The sequence below is a fragment of the Brienomyrus brachyistius genome, chromosome 23 (assembly GCF_023856365.1).
Source record: "Brienomyrus brachyistius isolate T26 chromosome 23, BBRACH_0.4, whole genome shotgun sequence".
Classification (NCBI taxonomy): domain Eukaryota; kingdom Metazoa; phylum Chordata; class Actinopteri; order Osteoglossiformes; family Mormyridae; genus Brienomyrus; species Brienomyrus brachyistius.
Genome location: NC_064555.1, coordinates 17,511,186 through 17,536,790, shown reverse-complemented (window position 1 = coordinate 17,536,790; position 25,605 = coordinate 17,511,186). Strand labels below are relative to the sequence as shown.

Sequence of the window (25,605 nt, the reverse complement as noted above, 5' to 3'; positions counted from 1 at the left end):
TCAAAAGTAGAAGTAGCATCTTTGCATCACCAACTCCATCCTGATTCCTGATCCCAGCAAATTTGAAAAACAAGTAAAAGCCAAGAACAGAATAGCTGAAAAAAAACACATTTCTAAACTTTGCTAGAAAAGCAGAAAAAAACAAAAGCACACAGACCTTTCTTTCCGTTTGTAAAACTGGCACATGAAAAGCGGCAGCGTGCACCTTGTGGCTTTATTCCCTCAGGCGGCCTGCATCCCCGTGTTGCTAAGCAACGGCTGGGAGCTGCCTTTTTCTGATGTCATTCAGTGGAATCAGGCTGTCATCGAAGGGGACGAGAGGCTGCTCCTGCAGGTAACGTGCCAATCTGAATGAAACAATGCGACTCGGTGTCTATCCTATCGTACTCTCCTTTGAAACACACAACGTGGCTGTTCTACTGAAGCTGGGTCTCAAACCAGCGACCAACTGGTCACAGGCCTAATCCACTGAGCTGTCGCAAACAGCGCCTTTCTATAGCTGGGCTGGGTGTGAGGCTGGTCCCCTACCTGCTGAGGTCCCTCCTAGAGCAGGATGCAGCTGTGATTGGATCGGTCCTACTAACTTCTGAGTGGCACACGTGGCCTGGAGTGGTTCATCATGGCCAGTGTGTCGCCCCCTGTCTGCAGGTGCCCTCCACTGTACGGGCCATGGACAACGAGAGGGTGCTGGCTATGCGGCAGCAGACCCAGATGCTGTGGGACGCCTACTTCTCCTCCGTGGACAAAATCGTGCTCACCACGCTGGAGGTGAGCGGCAGCGCGTTCGTGCTCGGTGAAATTCAACTTAACAGCCCCATCTAGTGGTCAGCATGTAGAAGTGGGTGTTTCTCTCACACCCTCGCTGGCGGTGCGCGTTTCAGAATGAGAGCCTCCATCCAGACAGCTGAACGCTGGCGGCCCTATAGCATGCTCACTAATGCTCAGTTAAAGCTGGATATTAATTCCCCCCCCACATCTACCCCCATTTCAGATCATAAAGGACCGGGTGTTTTCCCACATCTCCAGGAGTAAGCTGATGTGGAATTCTCTCCCTGGGGGGCTCCTGGTACTTCCTGAATACTCCACCCATCTGGCACACTTCCCCTTCTACTACCTGAGCCAGGGTACGTGGGGGGGGGGGGTCACACACTGCAGCCAGAGTGATTTTTCTGCTCCATCTGTAAGTCAACTAAACCAAGTTATAAACCAATAAACTGTACCGGACCGATAATCATCTTCATGAAAAGCTTTGCATGAGAATGATCCTGTTCCTGCTGTACTCTCTGTGAGCCATATGCTCTCACTTATTTTATACTGCAGGGTCATTCAGTGTTAATCTAGTTCCTTATTGTACCTAAAAAGTTACAGAATTATCCCGTATAAAGTCCATTTAAAGCATCCCACTCTGCTCTCTGTAGCTGAATCCAATTTAATTGACATAATAATCCTTAGTTATCCTTCTCTTCTGTAGGTATGAACCCCAGCCAGGAGTTCACTGCTGTCATCCACGCTGTCAGCCCATTGGTCTCTCAGTCTCAGCCAATCATGAGGCTCCTACAGGTGGTGTCCAAGTCGAAGTACTGCTCCCAGGTATCCCTGCGGCTGTGAAGGTCTGTGTGTGTCAGTGTGTGTACATGTTGGCCTCAACACCGCACTTTGTGCTGCGAACCTCACCATCAGATCATCATCCTCTGGAACTGTGAGAAGCCGCCCCCCCCCTCGCAGCAAGTGGCCCCCCATGCCCGTCCCCCTGACTGTGATGGACGGCCGGAGAAAGGTGGGTGCTAAAGGAAACGGCTAACGCTTCCCCAGGACTGTTCATATAAAAATACAAGGTACTTAAATGGCCCACAAACCTTGTCCCCCCACCCTCCCACAGACTACCAGTCGCTTCCTGCCTCATGTTGCCATAGAAACAGATGCAGTGCTCAGCCTGGATGAGGACGCGGTTCTGCTGACTAATGAGGTCGGAGGCCATTTTACTGGAACCGCCAGCATTCTCCCCAAACACACACAGACACTATTTCCGCTCCCCAGGCCCACCGCTGGTGGCCCTGAGAGTCAGACCATAAGCAGCACCAGGATAAATCACTTCCTGTGTCACACTGTGCACTGCAGAGCTGTGACACAACAACAGATCTAAAGACACAGAGTTCGGTGGAAGTTTTAGCCTGTAAAGAGAGACACACTACATTATGAAATGGCTTGTTAGGGTCTGGTCCCGGTCACTGACCCAGCTGCATCGCTCCGCAGGTCAACTTCGCCTTCCTGGTGTGGCTCAGCTTCCCTGAGCGGATCGTGGGTTACCCCCCCCGAAGCCACTTCTGGGATGCCAGCAAGCAGCTGTGGGGCTACACGTCCAAGTGGACCAATGAGTACTCCATGGTGCTGACGGGGGCAGCCTTCTACCACAGGTGAACCTATCCATCCACCCATCTTCCAGCCACAATTCAGGGCAGTTTACAAACAAATACATCTGCATGTTTGAGGCCTGTGGGAAGAAACGTGTGCAAACTCCACACAAAGGCAGGTGGAGGTGGGACTCAAACCCAAAACCCTGTGGGTGTGAGGACAGTCAGTCACTGTGCTGCTCCTTCAGACAGTTAAAAAGCCCTTGGGTGGATCCAGGGCAAGCCCCATAATGCAGCCGTCTGCTCCGTCTCCTGTCCCAGGTATTACCACTACCTGTTCTCCCAGTACCTGCCCCTGTCGCTGAGGACCCTGGTGGACCACACCTCCAACTGTGACGATATCCTCATGAACTTCCTGGTGTCCGCCGTCACACACCTGCCGCCCATTAAGGTAGCGCAGAGGAAGCAGCACAGGGAGGCTGCCGGCCTGCAGGTAAGAGCGCGCCCATCTGCAGCAGGCGAGCACTGTCTGCCATAACGGCATCCCCATATCAACAGCAGCCACGTCTTTCTTTCAGGGAGCGAAAAACGGACCCTGGTCAAACCCTGAGCACTTTCCTCAGAGACAGGAGTGCATTAACACCTTTGCCAACTGGTTTGGCTACATGCCGCTGGAGCATTCCCAGTTCCGTCTGGATCCCGTGCTCTTCCGGGACCAGGTGTCCGTCCTGCGCAAGAAATACAAGGACCTGGAGCGTGTCTGATACGGGTGGACCGCCGATGGGGGAGTGAGCGGGAGCTCACTGGGGAGACGGGGTGCATCTGGCCCCCACCTGTCCCCCTTGCAAGGAGGAGGGGTCAAGGGGGGGACGGTCCTTGTGGACAGACAGCCCCGGGGACGAATCACAAGGGATCATGAAATGTGTGCTGGATTATGAAGGAAGATAGCTGTCCAGCACCATGCAGGTCAGCACCAGAGCGCTGATATTGGGGTGTCGCAGGGCGCTTTGGAACGGCGGCGGCTCACGCACACACACGAGGGAGGAGGGCCAGCGCCTCTAGCTCTCCCGTGCCAACGGACCCATACCCTGATCAGCTGGCCAGTGCTGCCTGATCTTGCTTTGGGCTCCAGAAAATTGGTAGTGGACCCTGTGGAGGATGTTGGGACATTTCTGAAATAACTCCTTCTGCACCTCAGCGTAACTGCAGAATCAATAAAACACATTTCCTATAAATAAATTTGTGCCACTGGAGTCTCAATCAAATTCCCAAAGCATACACCGACGAGGCTCATTTCACGTCTCATGTTTTTTTTTTAACATTTGTCTAATACTGTAATTAAATCCATGCAGCAGCCTGCCACTCATACAGTGCAGAATTACAGTGAGTCTGGGGCTCAGGAAGCAGGACGAGCACCACGGACAGGATGCCAGTCTGTCACAGGGCTGACCCCCCCCCCCCAAATGCAGGTGGAGACCCGAGCGCCAGCAGCACCAGCCATTCAGCCCCACCCACTCCAGCATAACAGTTACCTAGACTGTACTGGGATTATCTAGAACAATGTTTCCCAGCCCAGTTCTCGGAGATCCCCAGACAGCCCACATTTTTGCTCCCTTCCAGCTCTCAGCCAGTCAAAATCAACCCTGAATACCTGGTACAAGCACAAAAAAAAAAAACCATGGACCGTCTTGGGTTCCCCGAGCACTGAGCTGGGAAGCACTGATCTACAGAGGCATTACCAGAAGTTACTCAGCACTTCCACAAACATCCAGTAAGGTGAATGTCTCATTTTCTGGTCCCAAGCCCCGGGTCAGAGGGCAAAGCCTACGCACCTATGCAGATACAACGTTCAGGCGACAGAATCAACCACCTTCATACCTAAAGCAGCAGCTACACAGTTACAGTGTGGGGATCACCCAAGTAGCGAGATGGGGGAGGGGCTGGAGAGCCCACAGGCCGACGGCATCGCATCCGCCAGCGTATGATGGCCACTGTCAGCAGGGACCCACGCTGACACACTGCGGCGAGGACAGAGGGGTAGTTTAAGCAGTAGGATCCGGACCTTTAACCATGCTGCTGCATGGCGCCGATGCGTGCTCCCAAACTGGAAATACGAATCACCCATACAGCGGTATGAGGAGAAACCGCTTTGCCAGTGGACAGCAGGAACACCAGCCGAGAACGGGAGACAAAGACGGACTCACACTTTATTTCGGTACAAAAACACAGGCATCACACGGGCCCACTCAGGTCCGCCTCTCGGGTCTTTGGTCTGCCAGAGCGATGTGAGACTACCCCCCCCTCCCCCAGCTGAGGTAAGCTGGTCATCTGGTCCATCACACCAGCCGCCGTCCCTGAGACAGTAGCTGCCGACATTATTCAAAGTGGACGTGTCTGACTTGCTGAGAACGCCATGATGGACCTTTTCAACCGTGATGCGCTTATGGGCGGTTACCACCAGGGCGGCGCCTCACAGTCAAACACCCTCATCACAAAGAGGGAGCTTCAACATAACAGCAGGGCATTATAAGAGGGTAAGAAGGAAAGTGTCCTCCAGAAATTAGCACAGCAGCACCCCGAGGGCAGGCAGACAGTGCTACCCAAGCTGTCAGTACTGTCGGGCCTGAGGGCAGTTCACTTCCTCAGGGTCAACATGGCGTTGACATCCCACAACAAATTCCTCATCTGGTCCATCAGCACCTTCATCTCCTGGTTCTTCTGCCTCACCTTCTGTGGAGGTTAGCAGATGTACACAGCATCCTCAGACCAGCACCCAGCACCATCTGATAATGACCTACATCATTACACATATGGCCAACAGCATCACCTAGAATCACCTTTATCCTTACTTTCTGCCATCACGATATCATTGAAATGTAATAATGAACTCACAGCTGTATCTAGATAATGTGCTGGATTCATTCAGAAACATGCTTCCCTCAGGGACACTGAGGTTGCTTGGGAACTGACCCTAATGCACAGCCGTGGATTTTGCTTTGGATACATATGATCTGGTGAAGATCAGCAGACACACTCGTACCTCCAGCACCTCCTGCCTCTCCTGGATCACAGCCGGGCTACAGGGTTCCACCCGAATGGGGGCCACCTCTTCTCTGACATAGGGCACCAGCTGGGGGGCAGAGGGCAGTCATTCACACTCAAAGCATACACAGCAGCAAGTCATGGCAGTGGCCTGGACATCAGCAACCCTGCTCATGTGGGGTCTGCCTCCATACAAAAACACCTTTATCTTCTGTTTTTCGTAATAAAACTGTTATTTGGTCTGTGGATGGAGCCCGGTCGATGGGAGGGGGACCTCGGCCAGGACAGAGAGGCCAAAGGAGCTCCAGCAGACGTGCGAGTTCTGACGTGTAGAGACACAGGCACCACCATCAGGCCGCATTCATACAGTGCGGCTCGGAGAGGGCAGACGGAAATGTCACAGCGAGGGGGGGGGGGGGCGCTCTCACCTCCGCAGGCGCCTCCTGCAGGTCAGAGGTCATCTCCACGCAGCGCTCATACAGCAGCCGCAGCTTACGGAAAAGCAGGCTCAGCTGGCGCAGGTGTTCCTGAAGCTTGCCGAAGCGGTCCTGGTACAGGGCCTGGCTCTGCGTCACACCGTTTGGCAGCTAATAGGAAAAAAGGAGGGGGGAGGGGCATGTCAGGGAACGAAGGCGGCTCGGCGCGAGAGTGAAGGGGGCGGATGAAGGACCTGGAACCGAGGGGGACAGATAGCAGGTGTGTGGACGGCAGGAATGCAATACAGGGAAATGGAAGAAGCCGGGGACCGTGGAAGTGAGTTTATTCATTGTACACAGTATTTATTCAGCAGATGGTAATGTCCGAAAGCAAGGTCAGCCAGTTCCTGGAGTGTTTCGGGGGTTAGGGCCTTGCTCCACTGACAGATCTGAACCAAGGACATCCCTTCACAGGCGTGGCATCCTGACTCGCTGAGACTGAGCCACGCACTGCCATGATGGGGGACCAAAAGAGAGATATTGTGTGTGAGTGTGTGTGTGGGGGATGAGAGAGATACACGGAAACAGTTACACTGCATCTATGTGCAAAGATAAGCGTACATGTAAGAGGAAATGGATGTATAAGGAAACATACAGAGGGCAGGGACAGGGTAGCGTGTGGAGGGACAGGGAAGAGTGGAGGAGAAGGCAAACCTGTGTGGCACGAGTTATCTGGAAGATCTCCATGGTGCGTGTGATGATGTCCTGCACCGTCTCCTGGCCAATGCGACACAGAAAGACAGGCGAGATCTCACGCAGAGGCATGGCGGTCTGGCTGGGACCGGCTGCGGGGGGGCCGTGAGGGGCCGGCTGCTGCTGGGGAGGCAAGCTGGGCATGCCAGGAAGGCCAGGCCCCTTCGCGGGCAAAGGGGCAGACATGAGGACCTGGGGTCGGGAGGGGGGAGAGATTACAATACTGCACAGATCAAGGCTGATATGGCTCCAAGTGCACTGGCCGCATCCCACAAACCACTGGCAGTGGCGCGTGTATGGATCACAATATAAGACCAGGCATGACTAGTTTGTCCTTCTACTGGTGGAACATGATTATCTCGAGAAACCATATACCAGGAACTCATCGACTTGCATCCTACTCAGTAACGTCCGAGGTCCATAGTAAATCATACACACTGATGGAGAGACCCCTGAAAACGGGGGTACCGTTTAGTGTAACGGGCGCAGGAGAATGGGCAGCGCTGCCAGCCGTATAATGACCAACTGTCCATATCTAACCTGTAACACAGTATGCATACAGTAATGTATGCAATGGACAGCTACAATAAGCAGAAATGAATCAGATACAGCAGCCGCACTCTGCTACGTAACTATATATAAACTTGCACTGTACAATAAAACTCAATATTTCGCCTCGGCTTCAGGCGCCGTCTTTCTGATACCGCACGCATCTACTGAATTCAATCTCTTTACTAAAGTATAGAGAATTCGTATTTATATTATTTGCTCTCGGAGACTGTGTGTAATTTACAGTACCGTACTTGCCTTTTCGCTATCCCGGTCCCGAATGCGAACACAAGTCGTCGGATACCCGCATTCAAACTACCACCACTGCGAAGGATGAAGTGCAGCGATACACGCATAGATACTTCCCAAGAGGATACGACAACTAAGTGTTTCTAACGTTTACAATTCAAATATGGTTAGCTAATAGAACATCAGGACACGGGCCCTTCAGACAGCAACGTGTGACGTAAATGAAAGCAAAGAAGTGCCGCGGTGCAGGACCGAGAGGCTTCCCCAAAACAAAGCAGGCTAATGCTAGCCCGTTAGCCCGTTCGCTAACCGCTAGAAGAAAACCCTCAGGTCGACCACTACTTACTTACTGAGAAGCACAGCAGAACCGAGCCCCTGCCGGCTTCACTCTTTCATTGAACTTAAACTCTAAAACAAGTAACAACGCGCTTCCTTACTTCGGACGCGTCACAAACTCATTTTGAACTCAGTAGACCCACCGGCGTTCATGACGTAACTTCCTGTTTTCGGCCTACCTAGTTATACTCACAAGATCCACTAGGGGGTGCTAGAAAAGTAATAATTAGTAAATATAGTTCAATGATAATGCTTACTAATATGGATTTTGAGAACAATTGTATAAACGCTTTAATGCTTTGTCATATATATTTTTTTATTTCCAATATACTTTTACAATTTACTTATACAATTAATTTTCCAATATAAAACCTATTAGTTAATCTGGAGCACAGAAATTAACTCCTCATGAACTGGTTTCACACTCCCGCACCTACTACGATCGTCCGGGAAAAACTGCGGGCCGTAATGGCGCAGAAGCATGCCCTCCCTCACTTTCCCTTATCAGCCAGGTTCTTAGCACAGTTGCCAACTTTGGTCGGCTGCATACACATATCTGGAGGGTTTTAAGGGGGGGGGGGGGGGGGGGGGCGTGCCACCCTAGACTGACAACTGGACATTCACATCTTATTTGCATTTCGCTTAAATCAGCCTTTGATTAAAAGAAAAACTCCTTTTATTCTGTAACCGTTTATATAATGATAAAGAATGAGCTCATTGTGCTGCTGAGCTAAACGTGCTCAGAAGAGGAGTGATGCAGAAGTTTTGGAATCTTGTATTGTGTACTTGTGCTACAATAGCTGAAAGACACTGATGCATTAAATGTGTACTTCATCATTCCACCGCTGCCTGAATTATAAACAATGTAGAGTTATGGTATTTAGGCAAATAAAATATTCTCTTATTTTTTGATGCCTTATATTCAGTGGACCCTTCGAATTACAACCAGCATGACATATGAACAACTTGGGTTACAATCAAAATTTTAGTTTTGACTTACGACCACAGTCTTGAGTTATGCAAATGCCGGTTGAGGCCAAAACGTATATCTGCTTGTGCAGCTGTAAACAACGAGCCGAGATGCCCGAGAGGCAGCTGTAAGCATCAGTCGGAGCCCAGATACACCTGTTTGTGGACCTTATTTTGGTCAGTATTAATTTATATAATTAATTTCGCTATTTGCTATCAAAATGCCCCCCAATAACCTAGAAAAGAAGCTAGGGAAGGAAGAGAAGGTAAAGAAAGCAATCGAAAAGAAGAAGTAAATTGTGCAGAAATATGAGTGGCGTTGGTGTGACCGATCTGGCTAATATGTACAGCTTGTCGACATCCACCATTTCGACAGTCTTACAAAGAAATGATTCGTATAAGGAAGCGAGTGTTGCTAAAGGTGTTCCTCAAATTAGTAAGTCATGATCAACAGAGTTAGATGAGGTAGAAAGGCTATTATTAGTGTGGGTAAACGAGAGGCGAGTGAGTACACTAGGAAAATTATTGGTGTTTCTGGTAAAATACGCACATTATACAATCCTTTTTTATTATGAAAAGGTTAGGCAAGGGGTACTCCGGTTTCCCCCCACAGTCCAAAAACATGCTGAGGCTAATTGGACTTACTAAATTGCCCATAGGTGTGCATGTGTGGGTGAATGGTGTGTGAGTGTGCCCTGCGATGGGCTGGCCCCCCCGTCCTGGGTTATTTCCTGCCTCGTGCCCATTGCATCCAGGATAGGCTCCGGACCCCCCGCGACCCAGTAGGATAAGCGGTTTGGAAAATGGATGGATGGATAGGCAAGGGGTGCTTCAGGAGGTAAGGAATGCATTATGGGTATTTTGATAATTTCTTATGGGAAAATAGCCTTGACTTATAACCAGCTTGAGTTATGACCAGCCCTCACGAACAAACTGAGTTCGTAAGTCAGGGGTCCGCTGTATTTAGATTTACGTGCCGCCCCAAAATGACCTCTGGTCCCAGGCTGGCCCCCCCACTGAAAATGTCCTGGTTCCGCCACTGGCTCGCTGGCATGAGATTTTCATTTTGTGCTAAGTCTGGATCCGCATTTACTCTTACGTGAGAGTATGAAAGCCTGAGTGTCACGCCTGATGCGTGAGAGTTGATGGCCTTGGGTCCAGTTCCATATTCAAATAAGCAGATTTATCCTGTTGCTCATTTACACCAAGGGCAATGTAGATGAAAAAAAATTGAAAATATATTTTAAGCAACTGCGCCACAAAGCTGCATACGCCAAGGAATGATCTGTGATTCGGTCGCTTATCTTTCCCTATAAAGTCGTTTGGCACGAGGAAGTCTGAATTACCAGGCTGATAAGTAATCACTCCAGCTTTTTAAATGCAAAGCAAATACCACTTCCTGCTCTTTGTCCTTGAAAATGTTACAGCTCAGCCAGAAGACATAAAGCTTATAACATTATAATTCCCCATCATTATTATATATATTATTCTATTATTTCTCTGTTACAATGTAAGTTAGTTTGCACGCTGTAAGTGCCACGCTTTAATATAGGAGTCTTCCAAGTGTCACATTACCAGAGTTTATTAGTTAGGTTGTTATTTTAAGGCTATGAATCCAGTTGTACAAGTAACTGAGACATGGTTGTAATAAGCTATAAAGGTCTGTTTGTTCATAAATTGATAATAATGCAAATGAAACAGTATGTCTCCACCCCAGCCTGCACGCAGTGACCACAGGTGACAAACGAGTGTGGAACAGGTCAGAACAAGTGACACGAAAGGCGGAACACACAGGAACAGGTCAGAACCGGTGTGGGAAGTTAGCACAGGCGGGGAAAACAATTTTACAAGAATTTGTGCTTGCACTGTAACAACAAAAGGAAAACAAAATGTAAAAATGACAATGTGTTCGGCCAATTAAATTATGCGCAGCAGTGATGTTCCACTGTGAGCAAGACTATGAAAGGCAGCCAGACACAGCTGAGTATCGAGCAGCGGTAATGAGAAAAACTCAGCAGGCAACCTGCCTGTTAAACCAGGTTTACACCTGTAATGGGGACCTTTAACCGTGTGTCATAGGAATGGAGTATGGAAAATTTAATGAGTAACTCTCATGGCCGAGAGACGGCATGTAGCGTTCACTCCCTAATAAAGGCCCTTTTGTTTGACTCCACATCCTAATAAATTCTTAAGATGTAAGAGGCGGCACAGAATTTGGAGCCTTCTAATCCTTTTGTTCGCATAACACTTCTGGAATTATGCTTAACCAGTCTATTTCTAAGCATATAGCTATGAAGCCTCAATGCTCATCATCTTAGAACAGCTCACGTTACAAATATGTTTTTCAATACTTGCCTGAACCCAGTTGAAATGACCTGAATACGCAGATGAAATATTTTTTAAATCTTGTTTTTGTTTCCTCCTGCTGGGAAGGAAGCAGGGTGCTTGTTTACTGATACACCATCGGGCAAAGATATCTTTACATGCTTGCCCCCCCCCCCCGTGAACTGTTCCTCAGGAATGCCTCTGCTAGGCCATGAATGAAGAACGAATTTCCAAACCTCACTTAGGCGACAGTGGAAGCCTTTGGGCAAGAACCATTTCTGTGGGCTTTGCTGGAGCACGTTCTTCACTGGGAGCCCAACCTTAGGTCACTGGTGGCCTCATCTGAGAACAACAAAAAATTATTTTTCCCCAGGGCCAATTTCTGTGATCGACACAAAGCCAGTGGCCACTGATCCCGGGTGTTACTGTGTTATACCGGTTTAGGCTGTTTTATATGCAGATTAAATCTGCTGGGGGGTGGGTGGGGTTCTCACAATACAATTTGCTGGAAGTTTGGGGTTCCTGATGCGGCCTGATTAGCCAGGACACACTGACGAACATGACAGGTTTTGCGGGGGCCAGACATTGGCTGGCCTATTGGGGAGCCCTGGCTTTCAGCCAATCACTGCACTCCAGAAATCAGGCATGGAACCGGTCCTGCCTTGGAGGGCTCCACTCGCCCCACCCACCAAAATTTAGTGATTTGCATGAGTTTTTTACATATCAAGAAATCATCAGAATCTATGCCCCCCCCCCCCCCCAGTGATGTTCCTAAGGATTCCAGATATAAATAGTGAAGGAGACGGTGCAGGGGACCACACCAGGACGGGGGTGCCAGGAGACGCTGGGGCATGATGAAGGGCTTCTCCCTGTGGTGCAGCCTCCCCCTGCTGCTGCACGCTGCGGTAGGTACAGCCTCCCTCATACCTTCATGGATGGGTCATGTTATTGTCATTGGGCCATGTTATCAGCAAAAAGACAAATGACCCACCCATTCAAAAATGGCTTATTAACAAAAGACGATAATTAGGGTGAATAGGTGGATGACATGGGGCTTTATTAAAATCGATGCTGGTTATACTAAGAAGGTTAAACAGTCCAGTAATCAGCAAAGTACATTTTATAAGCAGGTGCTTTATAGTAAATAATGACAATCTTTCTTCCTACTTATCTGAGTTATGAAATACATAGTTTCACATGCAGTGGGTTGGTGCCCCATCCCGGGTTGTTCTCTGTTTTGTGTCTGTAGTCTTCGGAACAGACTCCAGATCCCCCGCAATCCTGAATAGGACAAGTGATTATAGAAAATGGATGGATGGAGGGATGTTGATGTTTGAGCAGCGGGTCACATACAAAGATGAAGGCCTGGATTTTGACTGAAAGGCCCCATCAGAAGCATCACTGCCCACTGCTTTAGTAAAGAGGTCGGGGTGTATAGATGGCTTCCGTATTTAGCTAATTTCAGTTAAATTAAATTAAATTAAATTAAATTAAATTAAATTAACCAACTCACAAATCAAAGCATGTAAATAAAAATAATGTTGCTAGAAACATGGAAGTAACTAATATTCTAGCTCAATGGATTTCCAGATTTATTTTATATTAAAAAGACAAACATTTCTGCTCATTAGAGTGGTGTGTGAGCTAATGTCACTGGTATTTAGGTGAGCTTGTCTGGAGTTTACATGTTTTCTGCATGTCCTTGTAGATTTCCTCCAAATGTCAAAGACATGCTCTTCAGGGCAAATTTCACACAACAGCCAAAATGACAGTTTGGATAGGAGTCGCGCTTACGGTCTTTGTTATGTTTCACACTGAAAAGTTATTCGTATAATAGTGACACATTAATCTCAAGGCGTGGCCTGCAGTTACACTGGGGTACGGCAGTGGGGTTATCATTATAAATCCAGCCCACCTGTGCGTCATTCATCGTTCATGGTAAATGTTTGCCTTCTTTTGTTCTCTCCATCTGCCTGACACAGCCTTCTCCTTCGCTTGTTTGCCGAACATCTTGTCCGCCATTTTTCTGTTGCTGATCCTGTCTCTGTAACCCTGATTGCTGATTAAAACCGCTCCCCCCCCCCCCCCAATGAAGGTGACTGCAGACCCTGCAGATTCTCAGTCAACCTCACCGCCAGCAGCTTCCACCCTCAAGACAGAGGGCACCATTTTGACGACCAACATCATCACCACCCTCCAGTTGAAGAGCAACAGCTCTGCTGAGGGCACTCCCTCCTCTGCTATGCCAACAACCCTCACAAGCAGCACAGACATGGGCCCCACCAGCACAGGAACCCCCAGCACACCCAGTGTAATGCAGAACCCCACAGACAGAGCCACCACCAGCTGTACCACAGGACCAAGTACCAAGACTCAAGCTGCCTTGGGGGGAGGTACTTGCATCCTGATCCCCAGCAGCCTCCTTCTGGGCCTTTTACTCTGCATCTTGCTGACTAACATGAAGCACTTGGGGTAACCCCTCATGCCACCATCGATACTGCCCTGCCAGCTGTGGCATGCTCCAGAGCCTCTGAGCAAAGCTGAAGGCATCCCTCACTGCTCCTGAACCTCTGAGCTACGCTAAAGGCATCCCTCACTGCTCCTGAACCTCTGAGCTGTGATATAGGTATCCCTTACCTGCTCTCAGCACCGCACTTCTTTAAAGTTGATGGTTTCGTGGTGATTTATCACCCCCATCCCCCACCTTAACTTCAGCAGTCCGCACTTCCGCTTATTTTTAGTGCACGTTCGTACACTTTTGTCGAGTCCCTCACTGTACAGTGCCAGTGGCTGACCATGCAGCTGGCAGTGTGCTGACCATCCTGCGGTTTATGTGGCGATGTCGTGGTGACATGGGGGCCCGCCTTCATTGTCAGCTGTCCTGTGCATCCTCATGTAATTTGGGGCTTGTGGTGATGGTTTGACTTAATTTAGGTTCCATTTGCGTCTGGAACGATGAGGTTTGCTGGGCAGGAGCAGGACACAAAGCACCAAGATGGCATCTGTCTGTGATCTGTGACTTAAACAAGAAAGGTCTTTGTAATATAAATACTCACAACTGTACGAGATACATGCATTTTCCTGCTGTAAAATGTCAAAGCATTTTTTAAATAAACCATATTCAAATCTAGTTGAGGTTTCATTTTACTGAAATCAGTGGCACCTGAAAACCAGGCTCTTTATTCCATTACATAATTGAAAGTTCGGTGCTGAGCCACCATGTGAGCAGGCATTTAGTTGTATTTTGATATAGACTTATGTTGTGTTATTAGCTTCCAGGAGGTACACAAATCCAACAGCTCTAGCCACACCAGGGAGGTCTGCATGACGCATCTCTGTTCTTTTGCATGTCCTGGTGAGGGAGGTGGTGTAAACACCCATCACTGGTGACTTCAGGTGTCGATTAGGATGTAAATTGACCGGAGAGCTGCGAGCCACATCTTCTGGTTTAGCTACTGCTTTGCCACCACAGCCCTCCCCAGTGCCCTCAGAACTGCATCCACTGTACTGATCTGCCTGTCAATCTCACGTTCCCTCTTACCAGCACTTGCGAAGAAGATCCAGAGGTACTTAAAACTCCATCACTCAGGACAGGCCCTCCCCCTCACCTGAAAGGAGGGATCCACTGTTCTCCAAAACGGCTCAAGTGCATCCTGGGTATTCAGGTCAGATGTAGCCGCAAGGGTGATATCGTATGCAAATAACAAGAATGTCACGATTGGCCCCGCCCCCATATCAAATCCCCTTCCAGCCTTGACTATGCCTTTAAATCATATCTATGCAAATCACGCACAGGAGTGGAGGCAGAGTGCACTGTAAGTGGGGGCCAGGGGTGACCATGAAGCCCCCTCACTTTTGCTCACTCAAACCTTTTGAGATATTTAAGTAGAGGAAGGTAATACCTTGTAAAAGCAAACTGAAGTGTAAGATAGCAGAAGCTAGAGAGGCCTAATCACAGGCTCAGAGGAGACCGAGCCGCCGTCATCCAAAGGTTGATATCACACTCTGTGCTGATAGGCTCTGCTCGTCTGTTACGTCGCAGGTGTCAGCACTGCCTAGTTTTTACCATTATTTTACATAATGCTCAAGTCATTTAAAGCAAACTAACAGATTGTATTGAAAAGGGACAGTCTTTCCATGCTGGGCTTGAAGTGCATGCTGGGAAGACAACTTGGGGAGGGTCAGGGACATGCATGTGTGCTCCTGCAAGGGGAATCCTGGAGGATGGCCGCCCTGATCGCCCCCCCATCACCTAGTTACAGACCCCTTTCTGTGTACCCTTCCCATGTCCCCAAGGGACACTGGTGTCCTCCTTCATCCCCTGAGGGACACTGCTGTCCATCTTCATCCCCCAAGTCTCCTAGCCCCATGACATTACACTATATGGACAAAAGTATTGGGCACACCCCTTTAACAATGAATTCAGGTGTTTCATTCAGACCTATTGCCACAGGTGTATAAAATGAAGCACTTAGCCAAACAGTCAGGTTTACAAACATTTGTGAAAGAATGGGTTGAACGTTGAACAGGAGAACGTTACTCGTATTGTGCCAAATGTAAAGTTTGGTGGAGCAAAGATAATGGTATGGGGTTGTTTTTCAGGTCTTGGGCTTAGCCCCGTAGCTTCATTGAAAGGAACTCTTAATCTTTCAGCCATTAACAACTGATTTTAGACAATTCTATGCTTTCAACTTTGTGGGAGCAGTTTGGGGAAGGAAGGCCCTTTTCTGTTCCCGCATGACTATGCCCCAGTGCACAAAGCAAGGTCCATAAAGACATAGTTGGATGAGTTTGATGTGGATGAACTTCACTGGTCTGCACAGAATTTTGACCTCAGGCCCATCGGAGATTGTGATTCAGACTGGTATGCGATAGGGTTTGGGGAACCATGCGGAATATGGTTGTCAGATGGGGGCGGTAATCTTGTTATTGGTCAACAGAGCATTTCTTTATTGCACTCATCAGAACTGGATGCAGGCCTTCACGTTCAACATCAGTGTCTGACCTCACAAATGTTCTTCTGGATTAATAGGCAAAACTTCCCACAGACGCACTCCAACATTTTGTGGAAAGCCTTCCCAGAAGAGGGGCAGCTGTTATAGTTGCAAAGGGGGAACCAACTACACACTGATGTCTAAATCGAATGGGATGTCATAAAAGTTCCTGTGGGTGTAATGGCCAGATGTCCCAATACTATAAACCATCCAGTGTTTCTATCATATATAGCAAAACACCTATATCACAAAGTGAGATTTCTTGCTTATCCAGGTCACTTGTAGGATGTGTACCCCAAAACTGTACCCCAGTTTAAATGGACTTTGTCCACCGTATGTTCACTTACATTTATGCCAGACTTAAGTCCAACAAGTTATCTATCTAAGTAAAAAATCCTGCTTTGTGTAACAGGCCCCAGATCTTATTTGAAACAAAAACAAGAGAAAAGATAAGCTTACATGATTGACGTGTATTGGCATGAGAAACACTGGACTTGTACCGCTGTTGGTACCGCGGTTTGGGACCAGAGTTTTATTATTTACCAGCTAAACAAGGCCAGCTGACCAGGAACAAGAGAGGGTCTATTGAAAATAAACTTTTCAGGAAGAGGAAGGTGTCGTGTTTTTCTTTAGTAAGTAAACATAAAAGTTAATGTTCAATTGAATTAAATGAACCATTTTACTAATTAGAAACCACAGCCCAGGGCCGTATTAACTCTGGGAAGACTGAGGAAATTCATGACGGTCAGCTGATTTCTTCATGAAAATTGACAAAAAAACCCCTGAAACCTTCAAGGGGGTGTGCAATGAAATAGAAATATAGGTTAGATTTAAGATATGGTCTTTCGGGACACTAGATTTTATGTAACTGATGATAGCAGTTCCCCACTAACACAACAATCAATGCTGCATTTACATGGGTCTGATTACGGGACAAATCTACCTCAGCTGATATATCATTTACCATTTTACATGTCTTTCTGGAACAATTCAGATTACACTTTGAGATTGAGCAGGGACCCTTCAGGCTCAAGCTTGTCATTTAACTAGTGTAACTAGTTAACTAGATGGGATACGGTGTTTAACGCGCGGGGTGTGCTCCCCGGTAACAGATGGGATACGGTGTTTAACGTGCGGGGTGTGCTCCCCGGTGACAGATGGGATATGGTGTTTAACGTGTGGGGTGTGCTCCCCGGTGACAGATGGGATACAGTGTTTAACGTGCAGGGTGTGCTCCCTGGTAACAGGGTGTGCTCCCGAGTAACAGGGTGTGCTCCCCAGCAACAGAGCATCACAGAGCCTAACCTACTGCACACTGAAGCATGTCTTAATATCTCTGTCTCTGTGTCTAGAATAGTACTTTGGCAATGTTACATGCGGGAGGCATTTTCTGTATCCACATTTGATTTGAACGAGGCTTGTGTTGGAGTTTTAAATGACTTACTGATACCGGTGAGGATGGCAAACAGCGCGGTGTGACGTGGCATTTGGCAGCGATGAGTGAATTCATGAACAAAGGGTCCGTTTTCAGGGTCAGATGGGATTGGGCAGGGCTGGCCGTGCGGGCTGTGTGGCCCCACGGCCAACTTGACGCACACATCCTGAAGTGAGGCAAGAGGAGACAGGATTGTTTTTTGAGATAACCAAACAGAAGGAAGCACTTTCAGCATATTAAGGGGAGATGAGGGATCTATTCACAGACCCCGCACATTCGTCTCTGTAAGAGTGCTGCATTGCCATCCATGTAGCTTCCAGCCACAGCCCCCACTCAGGGCAGCAGGGGGCGGACTGCCTGGGGTACACCTGGGCGCGACGCCAGCCTCCGCATTAGCACCGAATCCCATCGATATGGCGGACCTGATATTCACACTTCACTGCTTGTTAACGACTATGTGTAAGATTTTCCTCGTTCCAAGGTAGTGAATTACCTGGTTCAAAGCTTAAACATGTGACCCCTTTCTATTAAACATTTATAGCTTTAATTCAGTTTAATTACGTTCATTCTTATATAGTGCCTTCCATGGCACAGTTGCCCCAAGGCAATAAGAGCGTGTGACAATACATAATTATTACATCACAACATTATTATACAGAATTGTTCATGTTGCAGCAAAGAAGGAAAACGGAAGATGCCAAAAGACGGTGGAGCAGAGGAACCAAATCCTTCGTAGCACAGAGGTGACGGACCCCTGGGGGCCCCTGAGCCTGGCTGGTTATTGCAGCAGCGCTCTGCACACAGAGAGGGGCCAAAGGGAGCTCCTGGTGTCCCCATCATTCCTTAAAGGGAGAGGCGTCAGTCCGGTCATGGCCAGAACCTGACCAGTGCTCCACAGGTGAGCCTGAGGCAGCAGGGCGTATAGTCCCCCCTCCTGTACTTGGTGTGGGTAGGGGGGTGGGGGTGTAATGGGAAGGGCATATAAAATCCAGAGCCACACGCAGCTGGTGCACACCTACCCAGGAGAGAGCAGCCCCCTCCAGCAGCACTGCAGACTAGCCTATACCTGGACAGACCCCTTCGATTCAGTATGAAGCAGCTGACACAGGGACTCTACGCCCTGGCTCTGGTGGCCAGCCTGCAGGTAAGCTGCTCCTTCAGGACACTCCGCCGGGAGAAGGGGGCTTTAGCTGTGCGTGTAGGCGGCATATAGGTGCCCGCAGGAAAGGAAGGGGGCGTTCAGCACATTCTCTGTACCGCATTAAAAAGAACATAAAAAATATACAAGGACGCCAAATTTGAAAGTAATCAAATAACTTCAAGGTCACTTTCTGTGTCTAGGCTGACTTGTGGCTCTTTTTAATCGGGCTTTGAATCGGTGTCTTGGGTGAACCGCCGGCTCTGAATGGGTCGTAATGGGCGACAGTGTCTCTGAATGTGTGACGAAGCTGCATCCCATCCAAGATGCCCTGGGCTTGTTCTTTGCACTTTCTGGGAGATTTTCTGCATGGTGCTCCACTACATGAGTGGCTGGAAAATGTATGGATGAACGTCCATATATTGCTAATATACTGGAGAAATTGTACTTCTTATATACAGCTCTGAAAAAATGAAGGGACAAAATTTTCACTCATTTCTCAATTTATGGGTATGCGCCTGGGTAAAATATACATTGTTTTGCAAACTGCAGTCTGGTTCTTCCCTGCTTCTCATTAATGAAGGGCTTCTTGCTTTATGGGACTTCAGTCCTGCTTCTAGAAGCCTGATATGAACTGTCCTAGCTGTGCACTTCACACATGCACTTAATGTTTCCCATTATTTTAGAAGGACACTTGAGGTCATCCTCCGATTTATGAGGCACTGCTGGATAAATTGACAGTCATCTCTGACATTAGAAAATCGTTTCCGCCGTCATCCTGGCTGGTTTATGGTCATTCCTGTGTACTGCTCTTAGAAATATTGAGCCTGGAAGCAGCCTGCTGCTCAGTGTGGCCTTCTGTTAGCAGAACTAGGATTAAACCAGGATTTTAAAATGCAGGTTCTTAAAAAAATACAGAGTGGTTTCATTTTTTTCCAAAAAAACCTGAAACCTATACTGTGTAGTTTTGGTGACAATTCTGCAGTACATTCTCTGTATATGTAAGTACATAACCTTTTTCATACTTCATTTCCTGAAGGTTTTGTCGCCTGTCACATCAGCAACAACTTCATCCACAGATCATACAAGTCACAATACAACAGTGCCCACATCAGATGTGACACACAGCTCAGATGTTACAAGTGGAAATGCAACAACAGCAAATAGGAACGGAACCACGGCAACAACCATGACGACGATGACAAAATACACAACTGTGAAGACAACCAAACATCATAGTGGCACCTCGGCACTCAGCACGTCCCAATGCCCACTGCTGATCTTGGTTTTGCTCCTGTGCCTATTCTCCCCATGGCACTGAGTGTCCCCTAGTGGCCTGGCAGTAGAGTAGCATTTCATTCAGAGTGTGGTATTCTTCTTGTCGTTTCCTTTATTCTGAGGAAGAGAGGTCAAAATAGGTATAAAAGACAAGTCATTTTGGGAATTTAGGTGATAATGGCGGCAAGACCACACCTTAGAAGACAGACCACAACCTGCATACTGAAGTAACTTGATTTCTTGTAACATGGCGGCCTTAATCTGTGTTGTGTTGGTCTGAGTGTACAAATTATCAAGGAAAACTCCCATTTCCTTTTCAGAGTGCTGCTTCAGTAATCTTATGCTTCAGCCATTTTCCTTGACATCGTGTTATGCAACCTGGTATATATTTCATTGTTTTTATTCTTGTTTATGCAAATAGGAAAGTTCGGTTTTTTATTTTTAAATAATCTGCAGGAAAAAAAAAATCTTAAAATGATGTTTTCACCTTGGAATAATTAGGTAAAGTAGGGGCAAAGCATGGTAAATATCACCCAGAAATCTGTGCAACATCTGTAAAATATAAGTCAGATTCCTTTTTGAAAAATTTTGATGTTGTTTCAAAATATCAAAAAGATTGTTTTCAGATATGCGGTTGCCATGAATAACCGCATAAGGTAAAAATGTGAATGATGTGAATGATGAAACAACAAAGATTATAAACCACATAAGACAACAACAGAGACCAAGGTACCAGGGTTGGGAAAAGGCAACACATTACATCACAAGAAATGAAATATATACATATCAAAATGTACAAATGACAAATACCATTAAACAGACTTTACAGAGGAAGAACAGAAAACGCTTATTTTTCCAGTGATGATGGAAGCTGAGATGAATTAGAGAGAGAAAATAAAATACAAACTCTAAGTATAAATGCCATTCAGGCAAGAGTCAGCCGGCCATGGTGCCGGGGATTAGCCAAAGCTGCCCGACTCATTAGCCAAAGTTTCCCTGACACATTACCCTGCACGCCTGGCATTCCAAGGCCTACACGGTGGCCAGAGGGATCCTGACGCAACCATGAATACTGACCCTGTGGAGATCCCGGCAAACGGTTCTGGTGGGAACGGTCAAGGTGTGCATTTAATTTGGCACTGAATTGGGCACCTGTGGTTTTATGTTTTTTGGATACAATCTGGGTTAGTGCCCAGGCTTCCCTTTCAGGCAGCTTCCTCTTGCGTCCACAGTTACTCCTGTTGGATGTGGTCTGTCCTCCGTTGGTGGTATGTTGATGTTACCCTGGATACCGTGACTCTCAATACACCACGAGGATTTGCTATCCTGGTCACAGATGCGCCAGCCAGACGCCCACCAACAATTTGGCCTCTGCTGAACTCTGCCTCCCGTTATGTCGTGTGGATCGCAATATATTATGTACAGCTCTGCTGTTGCTCAGCTAATTCAGCCTTCATTCTCTGCTCTTACTTACGGAATGTGCCATCAGTGAAGACTGGCATCCAGGCCACACATAAATAGGTGTGAAGCCTCGAACACTATTTTGGCCAGTGTTTCATTGTCCAACACCCTGTACATCTTCTACTTGCTTACTCTGCTGAGCACCAACCTCAGGGTCAGAGGAACGGCGGCCTTGTGATGGGCCACAGCTCAGGAGACCTGTGTTTTCCCCAGTAATGAATGTAGAACATGTATTGGAGCGAAACTAAAGAAGAAGGAACCTCAATTCAAGAACAGAGCAAAGAGGTGCCTGACTGACTGTATATAAGCTGCCTTTAAGATCAGCATTCAGGCTGCAGCAGGCTGAGTTATTGTCTCTTAATGTATCATCACAGAAACATTACATTACACTGTCAGAGCTGCCAACTCTCTTGCATCTGGCGTGACACACGCTTGTGCAAGAAACCTTATGAGAAATCTATATTATTCCATTATAAACCTAAAATTAGCTACATTGAAGGGGTTGGGGTGGTTCGCAAACCCTAAAGGCTATTTACAAGGTAATAAAACTGTTACATAAATGTCAATGCGTGTGCAGACGTGTCTCAAATTGACAATCTCACTCCAGCCAGCTGAAGGAAGTTGGCAATTGTTTGGTACTTACACTCGAATCACAAAACAGTCAAAAGGTGAGGTAAGGTAAAGAGCAGGCACTGATTACAGTGCATTGCTGTACCCCCCCCCCCCCCGCACGACAAACCACCTCAGGGATGGGAACCTGAGTGCAGCAATACGGCGGGTGATACCTCAGCACCACTCTAGTTCCAATGGACAAGTGTGAGGTTTTTTTTCCAGTGGGTTTAGTTTCAATCCTGCCGTCAGCCCCCAAGTTTTCCCTGGAAGTTAATGGCCCCGCTCAAGGACCCAATAGGGTAGAATCACATGGGAATTCACAGGATTAAAACCAGCAACCTTCCATTTCCTGGCACAGAGCCACCACTCCACCCACAAAAGGTGAGTCTCATAAGAAAACATTATGGGATGGTCTGAAGTTTTGCACCTGATTACCACCTCAAAACAAACAAAAAAAAAAAAACACTTTCAAAAATATGTTTATTTTTGCTTGTCAATGCAAACATCAAAGTTGATCGAAAGTCTGTAAGCATCTATCCAGGTGAAGGAGATGTCAAATTTATGACTATATTACACTGCAAGAAAAAAGGATACATGTCATGATTGGTACCTGTCCTGCCCTGTTCCATGTGGTCATCCCGTTTCTTGCTGGCCATCCCATTTAGAGTTACCCTAATGTGTTTTCCTGCTCCTCTGACCGCTGCATGGATTAACGGGTTAAGCAGTCGGCCATCTGTCCAAACTTCCTCTTCATTGTGATTTCCAGGTTGGCCAGTGGCCAGCCTCATCTAGTTTGACATCAGTGTCATAGTGAGTTCTCATGTGTTCTCATATTTCCTTGCTTGTGTATTTCAGTTACTGTTCCTTGTTTTGTTCCTACTTTTAGGTTCCCTTGGTCTTTTGAACCGTCTCTTAATTGACCACATCTGTAAATCTGTAGCTTGTTATAGCCCACGCCTACCCCTTGTTATCTATGTGTATATGCAGTATATACCTGTCCGTGTCTTGTTTCTGCAGTCAGTGGTTGTTACTATGTGTCAGTTCCTGCATGTATTGGTGTTATGTTCCATCCTCAGTCCTCTTATATCTTAGCTGTAATTTTAGTGTTCATTGTCTTTGTGGTTAGTTGTATTAGTTCATTCTTTTGGCTCCTCATGGCCCCTGTATTTTCTGGTTCTCCCTTTGTGTTCTGTCATGGTAAATAAGCCCCTTTGTTGAGACCTGCTACATGGAGCATCTGTCCTTCGTCATGTGCCGCCATGACAGGTACAACCTGGGTTCAATTTTGCTCCACAAGGTACAAACAACATTAATGTGCCTCCAATGGTACAAAAACGTTCCTCAGAGTCTATTTCGGAACCTTAAACTAAAATGAACATTTACCTACAGCTGTGTCGTGGTTGCTTGGTTTACATTATGGTAGGTGTGGAGTGAAAAGCGGAGTATGGAACCTGCCATTGGACTCTTACAACTACTTACTGACGCGTCCTTCGCTGGCAGAACAGCGTTTGGATCACTGTAAGCAAGCGTCGGCATCACTAAGTGGAAGGACCCCTGCCACCAGGACGATGTACCCATTTCACACTCTGCTCGTCTTGATGTCCACCAGTGCACAGGTATGAGACTCCCAGGCCATACATCTAAGGACAGAATACTAATAATCATTTTGCTGAATTGGGCAGCTGGCATCTCTGACAGCGAGGCCATTTTGTGTATAAATTCCACCACAGCGAATTAATATCTGTGTATTGTTTACCTCACCAAGGTTCAGGAAGACTTTCCTAATTACTGAGATGATGTTAAACATAAATGTGTAAATCAGTCTATCAAACACACCCTTCCTAAGGTGCTTTCTTTGCTTGACCTAAAAATAAACCACCCTGGTAATATTCAAGCTTTATATAAAATGTTACAGTTCAAAAATAAATGCTATAGCTCTACAACTGTTCAATGATATTTCACAACATGTCTCAGCTTGTGTTGCGTTTGTTATTTACTGTACATGAGGAAATACTCAGTAAATAATCTGTATTATGTCTTCCTGGGAATATTTAGCCAACAGCAGGGCAAGAACCAGCAATGACAACCAAGGAAACCTTCATCACTTTGTCGCTTCCAATCCCGAAACCACTGAAACTGCAGAGTCAACAACTGCCATGTCACTGTCAATACAAAGTACTGCCACTGAAACATCCGAAACAGCTGCAGCCAACACATCGATGTCTACGGCAGCAGCTAGACCTACTCTACAAATGGTAACTCAACCGCGTCACCTGCGACTAATGCATCTTCATCAACAAACACTGTGAGCACAGCATCCATGGCAGCGTCCAAGACAAACAGCGGCTGCCCAGTTAGCAAGAAACTCACGCTGATAAGCTCCTTGATTCCTGTTTTGCTTCATGCCCTGTTGACCTGAGTATGCCGCATGCATAAGAGAAGTAATAGCAGAAACCTGGGAAGAGTGCAAATCCTAGGTTTTATGGAGAGGAGGAACTGAAACATGGACAATGCATGTGGCAATTATTCTACAGTTCTACCCTTACATTACATGACTCTAATACTCTACTCTGGCATTACATTATATAGTTCTTCATGTCAAGAACTAAAAATTAAATGTAAATAATATCAATATATATCTACCTATACAGTTGGATAAAATATTTTTGAAAATATATAGATGGCTTTCGATACTGAAAAGCATATATACTTTTCAAACTATAATTTTATTCGTTCGCTCCTGTCATCCAGGTTTGTAGTTTGTCCAATGATTAAAATAAAATGACTAAGAGTTTAACCCCAAAATGCAGGAAATAAAAGATTTCCCAGCACCGTCACCCTGAGCTAAAGTCAATGAGCTTTCGCTATTTCATTTAATGCATAACAGTAATAAATAATAATAATACAGATGGCAAAGAAGGCAATGGGGGGGGGGGGGGAGCATAAGCACAGTGTGTCAAATCAAATCAAAACTCTCACATAAAGGTTTATTTTTATATATGACTGTAAAACCACCAACCACATATCAGCTTCTATTTTGGCAATATAAAAATATGTCACAAGCTTCAGCAAAGTCCAGGAGCTGTCATTCTGCGAATACATTGTAAACAATGGCAGTGACTTTCAGTACATAATACAATACGGAATAAACAACCTTGTCAACCCATAGAGAAATGATATTATATTAAGCTTTTCTTAAATGAGGATGAATTACTGCTCACATGCCCAACCTATATATACACTGTACAGAGCAATATTTTAATACATGTGTCCACGAAGAAAGAAACCAATCCTGCGTCCAGCATCAGCAGAGCTTTTGGAACCAATCACAGACGCCGCCTGTAGTCATGCCGACCGCCACGCTCCGCTCTGCCAATGAACACAGCGCATGTTTCGTCCATGTGTAGGTGGGCATAGCAGGCGGTCTGTGTGATTCCCCACCACAGCGAAGCACCAAGACCCCGAGGCCTGTGTCCAAAGCGTCACCCTGCACTGGTTACAGCAGCTCCAGCTCCCACTGCTGACTGGTTCTGTCTTCACCCGGTTCCAGAACGACCACGTGGTCCCGGTCATAGGTCTTTCCCCCTGGGGAGATATGAGGGTGACTATCAGCGTGACGTATCGTGGTGCAACAATCAGCATCAAGGTCCAGAAAACCACATCATCCACCCATCCATCCATCCTCCACTCACCTGAG

At 47.0% G+C, this 25,605-nt stretch overlaps 4 protein-coding genes and 1 long non-coding RNA gene across 14 annotated transcripts in view; 3 read left to right on the top strand and 2 right to left on the bottom strand.

Annotated features, from left to right (window-relative positions):
• ext1c (exostoses (multiple) 1c) overlaps window positions 1-3,590 on the top strand; it is a 28,124-nt gene extending 24,534 nt beyond the window's left edge. The window contains 10 exon segments of the mRNA XM_048993770.1: window positions 227-334; window positions 649-768; window positions 992-1,124; window positions 1,472-1,590; window positions 1,681-1,710; window positions 1,712-1,777; window positions 1,880-1,966; window positions 2,254-2,414; window positions 2,673-2,844; window positions 2,930-3,590. Coding sequence (XP_048849727.1) covers window positions 227-334; window positions 649-768; window positions 992-1,124; window positions 1,472-1,590; window positions 1,681-1,710; window positions 1,712-1,777; window positions 1,880-1,966; window positions 2,254-2,414; window positions 2,673-2,844; window positions 2,930-3,115 — 1,182 coding nt within the window. The 3' untranslated portion in view covers window positions 3,116-3,590.
• A 941-nt stretch (window positions 3,591-4,531) lies between these two features.
• zgc:114119 (Mediator of RNA polymerase II transcription subunit 30-like) lies at window positions 4,532-7,867 on the bottom strand. 3 transcript variants are annotated; one of them, XM_048993772.1, is made up of 5 exons: window positions 7,711-7,867; window positions 6,524-6,754; window positions 5,822-5,980; window positions 5,392-5,481; window positions 4,532-5,081 (listed from the first exon to the last, which is right to left on the bottom strand). In XM_048993772.1, exons 2-5 carry the CDS (start codon window positions 6,746-6,748, stop codon window positions 4,986-4,988), a joined length of 570 nt encoding a protein of 189 aa, XP_048849729.1. In that variant the 5' UTR covers window positions 6,749-6,754; window positions 7,711-7,867; the 3' UTR covers window positions 4,532-4,985. The 3 variants fall into 3 exon arrangements, with proteins under 3 accessions (XP_048849729.1, XP_048849728.1, XP_048849730.1); XM_048993771.1 differs by having other exon boundaries at window positions 7,707-7,863; XM_048993773.1 differs by lacking the exon at window positions 7,711-7,867 and adding an exon at window positions 7,370-7,685.
• A 3,899-nt stretch (window positions 7,868-11,766) lies between these two features.
• LOC125719202 (uncharacterized) lies at window positions 11,767-14,120 on the top strand. Its single transcript, XM_048993774.1, has 2 exons — window positions 11,767-11,895; window positions 13,086-14,120. Exons 1-2 carry the CDS (start codon window positions 11,842-11,844, stop codon window positions 13,464-13,466), a joined length of 435 nt encoding a protein of 144 aa, XP_048849731.1. The 5' UTR covers window positions 11,767-11,841; the 3' UTR covers window positions 13,467-14,120.
• A 3,765-nt stretch (window positions 14,121-17,885) lies between these two features.
• LOC125718679 (uncharacterized) lies at window positions 17,886-24,734 on the top strand. The gene is made up of 5 exons (XR_007384894.1): window positions 17,886-17,900; window positions 18,095-18,563; window positions 19,597-22,289; window positions 23,409-23,524; window positions 23,964-24,734. It is a non-coding gene; the product is annotated as an uncharacterized LOC125718679 (long non-coding RNA).
• A 135-nt stretch (window positions 24,735-24,869) lies between these two features.
• The window catches only part of crybg2 (crystallin beta-gamma domain containing 2), a 39,935-nt gene continuing 39,199 nt past the window's right edge, over window positions 24,870-25,605 (bottom strand). For all 8 annotated transcript variants that reach the window (XM_048992646.1, XM_048992649.1, XM_048992648.1 and 5 more), the window contains one exon: window positions 24,870-25,493. In XM_048992646.1, the coding sequence (XP_048848603.1) occupies window positions 25,405-25,493 (89 nt within the window). In that variant the 3' untranslated portion in view covers window positions 24,870-25,404. The remainder of the gene's footprint in view (window positions 25,494-25,605) is intronic.

What these genes read in the sequence shown, in the direction of transcription:
- zgc:114119 (XM_048993772.1), bottom strand. Translation starts at nt 6,748, where the DNA reads ATGTCTGCCCCTTTGCCCGCGAAGGGGCCTGGCCTTCCTGGCATGCCC. An exon ending in AGATAACTCGTGCCACACAG is followed by an intron (nt 5,981 to 6,523) that starts GTTTGCCTTCTC and finishes TTTTCCTATTAG; the next exon opens with CTGCCAAACGGTGTGACGCA. An exon ending in AGAGGCAGGAGGTGCTGGAG is followed by an intron (nt 5,082 to 5,391) that starts GTACGAGTGTGT and finishes TAACCTCCACAG; the next exon opens with AAGGTGAGGCAGAAGAACCA.
- LOC125719202 (XM_048993774.1), top strand. Translation starts at nt 11,842, where the DNA reads ATGATGAAGGGCTTCTCCCTGTGGTGCAGCCTCCCCCTGCTGCTGCAC. An exon ending in CCCTGCTGCTGCACGCTGCG is followed by an intron (nt 11,896 to 13,085) that starts GTAGGTACAGCC and finishes CCCCCAATGAAG; the next exon opens with GTGACTGCAGACCCTGCAGA.